Source organism: Dipodomys spectabilis, unplaced genomic scaffold, assembly GCF_019054845.1.
Source record: "Dipodomys spectabilis isolate Male_0828 unplaced genomic scaffold, ASM1905484v1 ptg000600l, whole genome shotgun sequence".
Taxonomy (NCBI): Eukaryota; Metazoa; Chordata; class Mammalia; order Rodentia; family Heteromyidae; genus Dipodomys; species Dipodomys spectabilis.
The window spans coordinates 2845777-2861057 of NW_024871277.1; the positions used below are offsets into that span (position 1 = coordinate 2845777).

The window sequence follows — 15281 nt, forward strand, 5'->3', positions numbered from 1 at the left end:
GATTACAGGAGTGAACTACTGGCACTTGGTTGGGAAGCTTGTTTCTTTATATGGCTGAGTAATATCTCATTGATGATGTGCAACACTTAACCCATTCACCTATCAGAGGACATCTTGGCCACTTCTGATTTGGGAAGATTTTGAATAAAACTCCAATAAGCATCCATGTGCAGGTGTGTGTGTGCATGTGTGTGTGTGTGTGTGTGTGTGTGTGTGTATGTGTGTGCGTGTGTGCACGTGTGTGAGCACATCCATGCACATACTCACGCACACTACTGGGGATTGAACCCAAGGTGTGTGCTTGTTTGTTGACATGTTTGGTTTGTTTCTGAGACAGCATCTTGTTATGTAACACAAACTGGCCTCCACCTCATAACCATTTTCCTGCCTTTTGCTCTCAAGAGCTGGGATTACAGGTGTATCTCACCATACCTGGCTGAGGAAATTTTTTTCTTTCCTTTTTCTTTCTTGGCTGTATTGGTGTTTGAATTTACCTTTGTTAGGCAAGTTTGTTACTACTTGATCCATGGCTCCAAACCCTCCCCAAGAGAACAAATACACCTTTACTTAAGTTTGCATTCCTTTCAATCCTGGGGACACAGCACCACATAATTCTATTGTCCAATGGTCTCAGCTTTGGACAAAGTTACTTCTCAATTTAACCCAAATTATGCCACTGTTTTCATGGCTCCAACTTCCCCAGATGATTCTGCTTTTGTGCCATTTGCTGCCAGGAGCACCCATATGTGTTGTTGTCCTTGGCTTTGTATATATAGGCACAACTCTTGCTCGAGCAGAATTCAGCTTTGTTTTTGTGAATATTTACTTTCGCAAATGTCGTTTTAGCAATTTGAGGATTTTTACTACAGGTCACATGCTTGCCACACAGGTTTTTACACTAGAGTCTCCTGGTCACTGGTTTTGTTTTTCAGGCAGGGTGTTATATTTTTGCTTAGGGCTGGCTTTGAACCAGCATCTCCCTACCTTTGCCTCCCAAGCAGCTAGGTTTACAGGCACATACCATCATGTCCAACTCATTGTGACAGGAGTCTCAATAACTTATTTTTCCTAGGTAGCAGGTAACCATTCTGATCTCTACCTCCCAAGTACTTGGGATTATAGGTGTGAACCACTAAACACCTTCTTCTAGAAGAAGTATATATTCCCTTTGGTTCTGGAAGCCCAGCAAAAATGGCCACAGACCACAGCATTCTAGCTATATTTTCCTTATTTATTGATATTTATTTTTGATTTGTGCCAGTCTTGGGGCTTGAAACCAGATCCTGGGCACTGTCCCTTAGTTTTTTTGCTCAACGGTGGTACTCTACCACTTGTCCCGCAGCTTCGCTTCTGGATTCTGGGTGGTTAATTGGAAATAAGAATTTCATACACTTTCCTGCCTGGCCTGGCTTTGAACTGTGATTCTCAGATCTCAGCCTCCAGAGTAGTTGGGGTTATAGGCATAAGCACTAGCATCCTCCTGGCTCATTTTGGTTTTTAGAAGTTTTAATCACAGTTGCCTTCCCTAAGCTCTGAAATGTTGGAAGAGACATATGGAGGAGAGGTTTCCAATATCTTGTTCTGTGCGGTTGAAAGTAGCTGGGCAGCTCATTCAATATTTTGCTTATGAATTTCTTCTACTATATGTCTAAGCTCATTCCTCATAATCTTGTCTTGAAATGCTTGAGTAAGGTCCAGTTTAGCCAAGTTAGAAGCCAGCCCAGGAAGGAAAGTCCATGAGGCTTTTAGCTTCAATTAGCCACCTATAAGCCAGAAGTGGAGCTGTGGCTCAAGGGGTGGTGTGCTAGCCTTGAGCAAAAAAATCTCAGGGATAGGGCTCAGGCTCTGAGTTCAAGTCCCTGGACTGGCGTGTGCGCGCGCACACGAAGTCTCTGGGCTGGTGTATGTGGTTCATTGCTCCTGCAAGTTCAAGGCTGAGTGCAAACCCATGTTATTAAAGAGACTCAGATTTCCCCCAGTTTTCTTTTCTGTACTATCATCTGCACTGCCTTAAATGCTGTATTCAGGGAAACCTTGGCTTTTTCTAGTCTGTTCCTTGAAACTCCTCCAGCCTCTGCCCATGACCCAGTTCCAACAACCAATTCTCAATACAAATCCTCTGTCTTGTCTGTTTTTGTGCTGCTAAAATGCAATACACAATATTGGATAATTTTTGGAGAACAAGGACTCACTTCTTACGGTTCTGAAGTTGGGAATTACAAGATGTGTCTAGTGAATAGATGGCTTGCTGGCTGCATCCATCTATAATGGAAGACACCACTCATGCCTGAGTTCAAACACAGCATTAAGAACTTCATAAACGGCATTAGTCATTCATGAAGGCTCTGTCCTCAGGACCCAAATCTCCCATGGCTCTCACCTCTCAACTCTGTCCTGTTAGTGGTTCATTTCCAACACTATGAGAGACATAAACAAAGCACAGAAGGGATTCTTGGTTCTAGGCAGTCACTGGTATTTGTCAGTCATTTGGGAACTGATTTCAGACTTTGGACTTCATACCAGGCAAGAGGGCTTCTGAGTCGGGTGAATTCCACAGCTGTTTCTTGGTGTGTGTTTGAACCGTTCATAAATAAATACAATAGTACTTTTTGAGATAGAATGTGGACACGAGGATCCAAGTTCACCTGCCTCTCCAAAATTATGTTGGTTTTGTCTGATTTTTTAAGATATGTGACTTGCGCCCCCTAGTGAACAAAAAACTTAGGTTGTCCTCCAGTTGAAGAGAAGCCAAGGGGAAACCAGGCGCTGTTCCCCGCAATTTCACGTTGTATTATGTATTATGATGTTTGTATGTGTGACTGAAAGCAATGTGCTCTCCCTAAGTTGGGATTCCACATATATAAGAAATAGTTTTGTAAGCGATGTACAAATGAATCTGTACTCCTTTATTTCCAATTAACCAGCAAAAAGATGGAAGTGGAGGTGTGGCTCAGGTGGTAGAGTGCTAGCTTGGGGAAAACAAAAACAAAGCAAAGGAGTGCATGACACCTTGAGTTCAAGCCCCAGTACCAGCCCAAGGGAAAAAAAAAAGTAGATTGTTATCCCATTTCCAAATGAAAAACACTTGACTTCAGGTCCTGGTTGCTTCTCTGAGCTTCTTTGCTCAGGGAGCATGTTACCACTTGAGCCAGAGCACAAATTCAGGCTTTTTTTGGTGTGTGGTTTAATGGAGATAAAACCTTATGGGCTTTCCAGCAAGGCTGGTCTTGAATCTCAATGCTCAGATCTCAGCCTCCAAGTAGCTAGGATAACAGGTGTGAGCTGCCGGCGCCTGGCTTGACTAATTTATTTAAACAAATATTTGACAAATAAATTACATATTGATTGGTTGATGACAAGAACAAGTATTTCAAGAAGTCTAATTGAGTTATACAATTAATTGGTTACTTTTAAGGATCTGTTCTCCCTAGATTTTCAATCACTTAAATAATCCTTGTTATGCCCTGAAAGTAGTGTGTTATAATTATCATATATATATATATATATAATTACTATTTATAGCCTTGGGTTAGGGCTTCATCCAGTGACCACAAGTCATTGTTTTAGTATGCTCCCAATATAAAACATAAAGAACATATAACCAGTCAATGGAAAAGAAATCTAATAGGATAAGAGGTAGCTTCTAGATTTCTTTCACAATGTCAAAGGGCTAAAGCAACCACACACTTGACTCAGCAGCCTTGAAAATGACACATCCTATATCAGCCAGTGGAGAAAAGTTTAGAGAAAAAGGTAGGCGGCATATTAGAAATAGATGAAAGTGCCTTTAGCTTTGTGTCAGAAACGATCAGATTATGAATTGGAGGTAGTATACTTTTTGCTACTTTTCAGGGGTCACCTCTCCTAATTGCCTCCCAGTTTTTGGGAGAGAACAATGCTTATTTTTATCTATTTTGCTGGTCCTGGGGTTTGAACTCGGAGCCTGGGCGCTGTCCCTGGGCCTCTGTGTGCTCAGGGCTGGCGCTCTACCACTTGGGCCACAGCGCCACTTTCATCCAGCTTTCTTGGTACTTTACTGGAGATAAGAGTCGCACAGACTTTCCTTCCCCGGCTGGCTTCGAACCGCGATCCTCAGATCTCAGCCTCCCCTCCACTCGGGAGACTAAGTGTGAGCCACCAGCGTCTGGCTACAATTTTTTTTTTAAAAATTAAAACCAAAATGTCCTTTTCCTTCCCGGAGGAGGCGGTCCTTGATCTCCGAGGCCCAAGGTCCGTTCGCTGCGCTGCCTCCGGGGCCAGGAGAACCCGGAGGCCCTGGGCTGGCACACTCGGATCTGGGGACCATCGGCTGCACGTCGACCGTGTCCACCGACCAGGGGCGGGCGAGCGTCGGCGCCCCGGCAGCCCAGGGGTCCCGGGCACGCGCGGGGGGCCGGACGGCGCCGGTGCAGGTGCGGGAGGCCGGCCGCCAGGGACTGCGGGCGGGTGACGACACCCGGGCGCCTCGCCCACTGCCTCATCGGTTTCCCAGGGCGACTCCGGGAGGGGTGCCAGGTCCCCCGCGGCGAGGCTGAGCCTCCTCGTCCTCCTCCTCGGGGGGAGGGGGGGCGCAGGACAGGGCCCGGGCGGCGGGAGGAGGGGCCCAGGCAGCAGGACCGGCCGTCGGGGGAGGGGGGGGGGGCGGGGTGTGGGCCGCAGTGCGCCTGCGTGCAGCATCCCCGCGCCGTGGAGAGGCGTCGCGCGCGCGTGCAGGCGGAAGAGGGGCGCGCCGCCGTCCTCCCCGCCCCGCCCCCCCTGCGCCCCCCCCCGCCCCGCGCGCAGTCACGTGACGCCGGCGGAGGAGATTGGAGCCGCGGCGGCGCGGGCGGCTCAGTGGTGCAGCGCCTGGCGCGCGCGGCGGGTCCTCCTCCTCCTCCTCCTCATCTTCCTCGTCTCCCGGGAACCCGGGCCGCACCTCCGGCCCCGCGCTCCGGCCGCCGCCTTCGCATCCCCGGCCGCCGCGGCGCCGGGAGGAGGAGGAGACGCCGCAGGCCGCCGCCCGCCGTCCGCCGCTCCTCGGCCTCCGCGGTCACCGACCCGAGGGGTCTCCGTGCGCCCGCCGCCCGCCGCGATGGGGCTCCCGGACTCGGAGTCGGGCGGGGTCCTCAGCGCGATGTCCACGGCGCTCAACGACACGGTGGAGTTCTACCGCTGGACCTGGTCCATCGCAGGTACCGGCGCCGCGCCCCGCCCCGCCCCGTCCTCGCCCGGCCTGGCCCCGGTCCCCGGGCTGCCCCGGCAGCCCCGCGGCTGTTAGGGCTCGGGGTCCGAGCCGGTGGCGGCGGCGCGGAGGCGCCCGGTCCTCCCCACCGAACGTTAAGGCCTTCCCGACCCCGACTCGAGGCGAGCGCTTCTCCCCGGGCTCCCGCGCTCATCCGCTCGCGCCTCGGGTGGGAATCCAGCCGATCAGGTGCAGCCGGGGCCGGCGCTCCCTGTCCGGCGCCCCCCGCAACCCCCCTGCGCTCATCCCCGGCTGCCGGTACCCCGGGCACGGGGGCAGAGAGGCGGGGAGACGGCTGGAGAGGACCCGGGACCCTGCGGGAGCTGTCCCTCGGCTCCCCGGGCCTCCCATTGCTTTGACCAAGCTCCGGGAGTGATTCTTGCTCCGGGCCGCCCATCCGGTGTGTGTGTGGGGGAAGAATTGGGCCGAAAAGTGAGGCTTTGCAGAAGCAAATCCTCATGAGGCGCTGGTTCGCTCGGCCGTGCGCACTGCAGCGCGCTGGGGAGGGGGCCGGCGGCAGGGAGGAGGGCCGGCGGCGGGGAGGGGGGTCTCTCCGGACCCCCGAGCGCGTCCAGGGTTCTCCTAAGGCAGCCAGCTCTCCCCGCTGTTCAGTTTGACAGGACTGTCATTTGGTTGATTCTCCCCCCCCCCCCTTGGGTAGCTTTCCCAGCAGAAGCGATTGTGGTTCCCATTTTGCCATTTGCTCTTCCTTTGCTCTGTTGCGTTTGGTGTCAAGCCACCCTTGAAATCTGAAACATGAGGCTGGAAGGACTTGGGAGGCCATCTTCTGAGTTCAGTTTTCACACGTTTGCAGTGTGGCACCGCATCTCAGCGGGAGATCGGTCCCCTTAGGCCCGGGAAGAGATGAGTGGGGTTGATGTGGTTAGAGCGTGCAAGAGGGATGAGCAGGACGGTGAGATGCGGGAAGGATTCCGTTGTGGGTAAAGTGCTTGCTGGACTTTCGCATGAGACAAATGATTTTTTGACATTCACACTGCATTGATTTTTGAAAAAGCATCATGTTTTAGAATTCACATTTGACACACACTGGGAGATAAGCTATGTAAGAAGGCCTTAGAACTGAAAAGGCAAGTGGTTTTGCCTATTGGTTTAACATCAGGGTCCCTCTGGGTACCCCAGGCTGGCTGTGATTCCCCTTGCCTAGGCCTCTTAAGTTCTGGGACTGTGGGTGTGTACCACCACACTTGTCACAGAGGTTGGCGGTGGTCGGATGCTGCTGCTTGGAGTCTGTCACACTGATGTCAGGTCGGGCCTGCGCACTCAGGAAGATGTCCCCTTCGCTCCATCTCTGTGACTCCGCATGGGACATTGCATCAGAGTTCTGTTGTGCAACTGTTCTGAGCTGTATAGCAGACAAGTTTCTCCAGCAGGTAATATCAGTTTGTATACTCCGAGTGAGACATTGTTGAGGTCCTCCAATATCCTTCAAGCCAGAGCCACACCTAGGAGTGCTCAGCCATCTGTCATTCCCTTCCTGTCCTGGAGCTTTCTCACGTTCTGCGTCTCAGAAAGAAAAATCGAGAGCCGAGGTAGAACACAAACGTTTCTGAGATGGTTAATTCCTTCCTAGTGATGTTTGGATGAAAAAGATCATGGATGGAAGAGGAAGTTCTGTGTGCTCCGCTCTTGTGAAGACTTGCAGGACATGTAAAGTAATAGAATATCGCAGCTCAAGAAGTGAGACTATCAGCGGAACTCAAGTGACCTCTCACTAGCAGGTGGGAGGGAAAGCATTCACCTGCACTCTTGTGATCTGCTTACGAAACCTGAGACCATGCTCTGGTCTCAGTCTTGAGCTACCTTGTGTAGGCGGAGATGACTTTTCACCCAGAGAGGCCCCTTCTCCTTGCTGCTGTTGTAAGGATGACCATTCATTTCTGGTTGATACAAATGATATAAACAGAGTTCAGGGGAATGCCTCCCTCCTTCCATGTCCCTCTCTCTCTGCTTCCTCTGGTCCTTCCATTAGCCTCAACCATGCTGCTCCCCTACTTAGAACAGCTCTTCTGTAATCTCGTGAAAATCTGGCTGAGGTGGCTTCGGGCTTATTAGACAAGGTAGAAGAAAAGTTGGCAAATCAGGTATTTGGAAAAAGAGAAATCAGAGAGGGTAGGAGAGAAAAGGCAGTGTGATGGTCAGATGCAAATTATTCAGGAAGAACAATAAGGGAGCCAAGTCTCGTTCCCTGGGTCCTTTCAGTTCTAGGACTGTGGTTGCTGCTTTTTCTTCCTCTTTTTATTCCTTCATATACGTTTTCTCTATCAATGTGCAAATCAACTACAGCCACTTTACACTATCAGAAAAGAAGCACTTACAGATTTGTAGAGTATATTTGAGAGTCTAGGCCATTCTTTTTTTTTGCCATAGGGCAAATAGTTTCTAGAAAAAAAGTTCATTTTGATCTTTTATATCAAATTGTTTTTTTAACAAACCATACCCAAAGCAAGGTGATAAAAGCAGGCTTTTCCAAAGCATATATCTGGCAAATACAGAATAGGATCTGCAGCATGCTGACACAGAGCGCGTTGCTTTCATGTAGTAGCAGTGCTGTGTACACTGGAAAAGCCGTTCTTTAGGAAAAGTCAAAATACTTTGTGACTTTCCTAAATGATATGTTTAGATATTTAGAACAAGGAAGGTAATGTCGATCTAAGATAAGAAATTGTAAAGTCACGTAGGACTTTTTATTCCTTCATCCTCTTTATTTTTCCTGTTTATGTTACGAATACATCAGAATGATTAGGACTATGACCCTAGACCTAGTTTCTACTTAAGAAGTATTCAGATTTTAAACTGTGACAAATCTAAATATTCATTATATAAACACCCATAGTATTTACTTTATTCATAATATTTACCTGCATTCAATTTTGTTATTTCAATAAAGGTTTCTCTGTGTCCAACATTTAGCATAGAACTGCAGTAAATCCAGGTGTCTCCTAAGCTGCCATGTTTTTTTTCTGGCCAAGTGGTTTTATATAGGTCTTGTTTGTGGGTGCAAATTTATGTTGGTGGGGAGCGATTGACATTAATCCTCTGTATTTTGATGATAAGTTTTCATATTTTATTTGGTAGTTGAAGACATGAAAGGTCAACTTAGCTCAGGTTTTTCATTTGTTTGTTTGTGCTGGTACTGGCAATTTAAAGTCAGTCCTTGTGCTTTCCCTTAGCTTTTTTATTCAAGTCTGATGCTCTACCACTTGAGCCACACCTCTACTTCTTGCTCTTTGCTGGTTAATTGGAATAAGAGTTTCAGGGATATTTTTGCCCAGGCTGGCTTCAAACCGCAATCTTCAGATCTCAGCCTCTCGAATAACTAGGAGTATGGACATGAGCCTCCAGCTCCCAGTCGTAGTTGAGTTGTTGAGTTTTACTTTGGCGTGAGTGATAAGAGAGGAAGAATTCCTCTAAGACGATGGTGCAGTCTGGAAGCCAGCCTCAGATGGCCCTTCAGGGGCACAGGTCTGGAGGACACTAGGCTGAGTTTACAAAGCACCCGGCTTGAGGTGACCTGTTCACAGTAAGGCCTAGTGAAAGACCCAGGGAAGTGCAGAAAAGTCTTTCTCTACGGTAACTTCTGCTGTCCAGCTACACCTCTGTCTTGAGTTGGGAAAGGAAGGGCCATTTGGGGATTTTTTCCCCCTACAGCAACTAGTGGGTCATTCAGTTCTGATGTGGGCCCCCTAGCCCACTCCAATAAGCTGGAGCAAAGGCAGCTTTATCCTAGGGATGGCAAGGTCCCAGAGGAGCCTGAAGCTCACATGTAAACATGCTGCTGTCCGTCTGACCAGCTGTCAGTTACTGTTCAGCTTTTCATCTGCATTACTATCTGAAACAGGTTTGGTTTGTTTGGCTTAGCCTGGATCATGCCTTCTTTTTATTTCACATTCTGCCTGTTTTTATTAGTAAGCATTCGTTTTACATCATATGCGAGTATGGGGTTTCATTTACATACCTCAGCACACCCGTCTGTAGGCCATGGCTTCTAACGTGGACTTCCCCTTGGTCAGGATTTTTTTTCTTCAGTGATGTCTCAGCTCCTTTGCAGCGTCCATGTTAGGTGTTCTTTGGTTTGTGTGCTTTGTTTTGAGTTTTTCTTTCACCCCAACTTTCCTGACAGTCTCCCATCCACTCCCTGGCCACAGCTTGCAGTGAAACATGGGATTGCACATGGACTCTTAGGGGGCTCAGCCATGGGGTTCTGAGAGTAGTGTCAGGACACGGTTTGAGGCATATGGGTTCTTTTTCTTTGGCTCAGGGAGGCAGAGATATGAAGAATTAAACCGAACTCCAGAAGTGCTTTTGTGGTCTTCAGTCACAAAGTGCTTCACCTTCCTTTTCAAATTCAATCTCCAAAGGGAATTTTTTTTTCTCAAGTCATACGATATCATTTGCAAATGATTTAACACTAATCATGGATTAGCACAATGAGTTACTTTTCATTTAAAGCCTTTCTTTAGAGTTAGGTATGTTTTAGCACAAAGAGAAGCATTTAGTAAGTCTGTCTTTTCTCACTTTAGATATCTATTTTCTCCATGTCATTAGAGATTTTGCATGTGACAAATCCAGGTGCTATTATTACTTCTCCTGAGAATGAGAATGTATGAAAATAAACTATTTTTAAAAATCACTTGAGTTGGACTTTTTAGAAAAAAAGAAGAGGAGGAAGTACTTAGGGCTTTCAGGAGCAGCATCCTAGTTATCGTTCTGTCTCTGCCAATCAGAATTCCCCTGCCCCTTGGCCTGCAGCACTAGTCAGCGTGAACAACTCAGTTGTTCAGGAGAGAAGATGTGCCTGGCCACGTGTACTTTGTGGTTTTTTTTTTTTTTATTCTTTTTTTTGGTCTGGTTGTGGGGCCTGAACTCTGGGCCTGGGCACTGTACCTCAGCTCTTCAGCTCAAGGCTAGCGCTCAACCACTTGAGCCACAGCACCACTTCCAGCTTTTTCTGCTTATGTGGTGCTGAGGACTCGAACCCAGGGCCTCAGGCATGCAAGGCAAGCGCTCTACCCACTGAGCCACCTTCCCAGCCCCACCATGTGTACCTTGTTCCTTCCCCTTGCCTTTCCCCTGGTCCCCTCTCTAGATGCCCTGTATCCCATCCCTGCTTTCCAAGGCCGTTTCTGACCAGGGTACACTGGAACAATTGAACACATGATTAAATCATGAACACACGATGCAATTCTTCACTATTGCCTCCTCATTATGTCGCTCACCTCTTTATATTTTTCTCTCCAGCGCTAGTCTCACTGTGCATTCATTCCAGACTGGCCTCAAACTCCAGGTCCTCCCGAGTCGGCCTTCCAGGGGATTGAATTGCAGGCATGTACCACCTCATTCCACTAATCTGCATACATTTGAATAGTGACACAGTATGATTGCTAAACACTAATACAACTTTAGACCACACCAATTACAAATTCTTTTTTTTTTAAAATATTTTTCTTCATGTGTTCCCCTTTATTCCATTTTACTTTCATATACTTTTTTTTTTTTTTTTTTTTTTTTGATCGTCCGTGAGGCTTGAACTCTGGGCCTGGGCGCTGTCCCTCAGCTCTTCAGATCAAGGCAAGCACTTTACCTCTTGAGCCACAGCACCACTTCTACAAATTCTTTTAAATGATTTTTATCCTCACTTGATTGTAAGTTTAATTGATGTTGACTAAATGTAATGAATGAATCAACATAGTAAATCATTCAGTAGCACAAAAGAGATATAAAAATCATTTTGGTGGCCCTGCTTTCCTCTGGGGCTACTGCTAAATAGTCCTTTGCTTTTTCCAACCTCACCTTTTCCAGGATATCTTTACCACTGCCTGGCTAGAGATGACACCCTCTTTACTCTTTGAGCAGATAAAGTAATGTTAAGTAATGTAACATTGATTGTTAGTTGAAAAATCTCACTTAAATATTTTTCCTGCAAAACTGCTATCAACACTGTCCAAAAACAAAGAATAGCAGATTTGTGGGTTTTTTTTTTGCTTTTTTTTTTTTTGGGGGGGGTCCGGTCGTGGGGCCTGAACTCTGGGCCTGGGCGCTGTCCCTCCGCTCTTCAGCTCAAGGCTAGCGCGCTACCACTTGAGCCACAGTGCCACTTCCTGCTTTTTCCTTATGTGGTGCTGAGGAATTGAACCCAGGGCCTCTAGCATGCAAGGCAAGCACTCTACCACTGAGCCACCTTCTCAGCCCAGAATAGCAGATTTGTACTTAGTCCTTTTAGCTTCATCTTATAGCTTCCACAAGAAATATGTAAGGGAATAGGGAAAGGATGGAAGCACTTAGGCACCTGCTGCAAAACAGCTCTATGCCTATTTAACTTTATCACAGTTTCTTAAGTAAGAGCTGAAGTCTGTATAGATCAGTATAGTTTATATCATGCACTTTATTGAGTTCTCTTATTTCCTAAAGACTTAGATATCCATCCATGCTCAATCTCACATTCTTCATCTTTTTTTCTATAGAGAATACAAAATTTTATCATCATCATTACAGAAAGTTTCAGTTATAGATACTTTATATTTGACTATTTCTAGGTATCAGAGATCAGGAAGATTTCAGTTTCAGCCAAAAAGTTAGTGAGACCCCATCTCAATGAGTAAGCTGAGTGAGGTGGGTAGTGACTGTCATCTAAACCATGTAGGAGGGATAACTTAGAGAATCATAGTCCAAAGCTGGACCAGACAAAAACACAAGAATCCATTTGAGAAAGAACTAAAACAGAAAGGACTGGAGGCATGGCTCAAGTGGTAGCAAGCATGATTCCCTAAGTTTCAGTCCTAATACTCCACTAACAGGTTTTTTTTAATATAATTTTTGATTTTAAGTTTGGTAGCACAGCTTAAATTTTTTTATGACATTGCCTAGAAGAGGAAGGTTTTGTGGTAAGGAGAAAGCAATAGAAGCTGAATGATTTCAGCATAGAGGATTGATTGACTGAAACACAAGTGTGAAAATGTTACAATGAAATCCCCCTTTGTGTAGCTTCTGTATGCTAATAAAAAAGAAGTGGTTTTGCTATAGGTAAAATCATTAACTCATTCATACATTAATTTAAAAAAATCTGCCAACGTGCAAGTGGCTCACATCTGTAATCCTAGCTATTCAGGAGGCTGAGATCTGAGGATTGTGGTTCATAGCCAGCCTGGACAGGAAGGTTCATAAGACTCTTATCTCTAATAAACTACTCAGAAAAAGCCAGAAGTGTGCTGTGGCTCAAGTGGTAGAGCGCTAGCATTGAGCAGAAAGCCCTAGGGACAGAGCCCAGGCCCAGAATTCAAACCCCAGGCAAAAACCAAAACCAAAACAAAAACCCCCAAACAACAACAACAAAAAACTTTTGTCATTTTTCATGGACCATTGTCATCCTTAAATATCTTAATATGGGATTTTACTTATAATTTTATATTTAATAGAATCAGTCTTGACATTTACGAGACATATTAAGGCACTGAAGGAATTGGTTATTCACATTTCTGCATTAAATTATTCACATTAAGCATTTGTGATTTAGAGCTAGAAAATTTGAAGGAGAAAGCTTTTTAAAAATTGAATTTATTAAAAAATTATCTTTAGCTAGGCACTGGTGGCTCATGCCTGTAATGCTAGCTACTCAGGAGGCTGAGAGCTGAGAACCACAGTTTGGAGTCAGCCTAGGCAGGAAAGTCTCTGAGACTCTGATCTCCAGTCAATCACAGGAAAAGCCAGAATTGGAGCTGTGGCTCCAAGTGGTGGAGTGCTAGCCTTGAACAAAAGAAGCTCCATGACAGCGCCCAGGCTCAGAGTTCAAACTATAGGACTAGCAAAAAAAAGAAAAGAAAAATTATCTTGAAATATCTGTACAAAGCGGTTTCAATTCAACATATCACTCTATGAGAACAATAAATATGCTTATTGCATCCCCTCCAGTTACCTCCTTCCATTTATTGCACTCATGTACATGGAGTATTACGACTGCCTTTGATCATCATTCCTCTCCCCATTCAGCCCTAACCTCCTCGGACAGCTTCCTGGGCTTCCTGGTCCTTGTTTTGTTAAACTGTCAGTTATTCAAAGGAGTGACACCACAGGCATCCTCTCTGTGCATGCCGTACTTTAATCAGTGTGTATGCTTGTGGTCCTGTGTGTTCTCATCTATGTTTATAATTTAGTTCTAATGCTCACATATGGGAGAAAACATGTTGTCCTTTGTCTCTCTGAGCCTGAGTTCCTTCAATGTAATTTTTTCCTGGATCATCCATTTCGATGTAATTGGCATAATGTCATTCTTCTGATGTATGAATAAAATTCCCTTGCCTTTGTGTGTGTGTGTGTGTGTGTGTGTGTGTGTGTGTGTGTGTGTGTGTGTGTGTGTTCATACTAAAAGAAAAAGATGAGAGCTGCACTCCCTCTCCTTTCTTTTTTTTTTTTAAATTTTATTTTATTTTATTTGAGAGCATACTGTACAGAGGGGTTACAATTACATGGGCAGGATAATGCATACATTTCTTACCAAGCATTGCAGCCTCCTCCTTTGTTTACCCTTCACATCCCTTCCCGGCCTCCCCCCTCCCCCCCACCCAATCATACCCCCCCTCCCCCCCCACACCGACATTGTAAAGCTGGTTTTGACATGACATTCTGTACTTCTCATTGTTGCAACAGGTCCACCTGAATCCTTAAACGACTTGTTTGTCCCCGTCTCCTCCACATGTTATACTGACATCAAATATAGTGAAAGCGGGGGTTACACTGTGGGGGAGGGACATACAAAGCAACAAAGAAATAATCTTATAAATGCGTTAGAAACACATGCATGAAAGAAACAAAAACATTAAAATACATATTTAAGGGTTCGTTTTCCTAACATCACATTATCTGACCTTTACCGCTTGACTCATACCTATACTAGATATTGCAAATAAGGGAAACCATGGGACCTATGTTTCTTTGGGCCTGGCTTACTTCACTTAATATAATTTCTTCCAAGCCTTTCCATTTCCTAACAAATGGGGAAATGTCATTCTTTCTGATGGAGGCATAGAATTCCATTGTGTATATATACCACATTTTCTTGATCCATTCATCTACTGAGGGGCATCTGGGTTGGTTCCATATCTTAGCTATGGTAAATAATGCTGCAATAAACATAGTTGTGCTGGCTTTAGTGTGGTCTTTTTTGTAAACATTAGGGTAAATGCCCAAACCCTCTCCTTTCTTAAGTTCCTGTCTCTATCCTTCTCTCATGGGTGACTGTTAAACAACTGAGTTAGTAGAACACCTTTGCTCCCCGTAACTCCTGCTGAACTTCCCTGAGCATCTTCTTCCTCATGCCCTCAGTCATGTACCTTATACCTTCCTTGCTGGTGAAGGTTTCCCTTCCTCCCTTCTCTAATGTCTTCTGCCATTTTGCCACCCAGCTGATCCCCCCACCCCCCCTTATTTTTGGTTGGTCATGGGGCTTGAACTCTGGGTCTGGGCGCTGTCCCTGAGCTCTTCAGCTCAAGATGAGCATTCTACCACTTGAACCACAACGCCACTTCCAGTTTTCTGGTGGTTAATTGGAGATAAGAGTCTCACGGACTTTCCTGCCTGGTCTGGCTTTGAACCTCAACCCTCAGGTCTCAGCCTCCTGAGTAGCTAGGATTACAGGCATGAGCCTCCGGTGCCTGTGGCACCTGCCCTTTCTTTACCATTCTTTCAGGGGCCATTTGGTCTTTCTCTCTGAGTAGTAGGGGCTGGAGACATTTTCTCTGCTAAGCATATGATTCTGTCTTTCCTTGAATATGCTGGTGTTCAGAATGTATGCTTTATTCTAGACTACATCCCACATCACCACCTGCCCCATTTGGTCCAGTTCTGCCTCTTTTGCCTCATTGATGCACAAGGTCTAACTTGACTTGAGCAGTAGTATAGCGAATATCGTATTTTAGGTTTTACTCAAGAGGCCTGACGGTGATATTTCAGTTACTATTTTATAGAAGGTTTCTTTCTCGGATTTGACTTGAAAACTGTTGCCTACATTATCTATATACCAGGTATTGTTATAAAGATACAGCAAGGA

The 15281-nt window shown here is 46.0% G+C and overlaps 1 protein-coding gene across 1 annotated transcript in view; it reads left to right on the plus strand.

Moving 5' to 3' along the window:
* Positions 1-5068: 5068 nt before the first annotated feature.
* Positions 5069-15281, plus strand: part of Elovl4 (ELOVL fatty acid elongase 4) — a 31760-nt gene continuing 21547 nt past the window's right edge. The window contains exon 1 of the mRNA XM_042671121.1: positions 5069-5171. Within this exon, the coding sequence (XP_042527055.1) occupies positions 5072-5171 (100 nt within the window). The 5' untranslated portion in view covers positions 5069-5071. The remainder of the gene's footprint in view (positions 5172-15281) is intronic.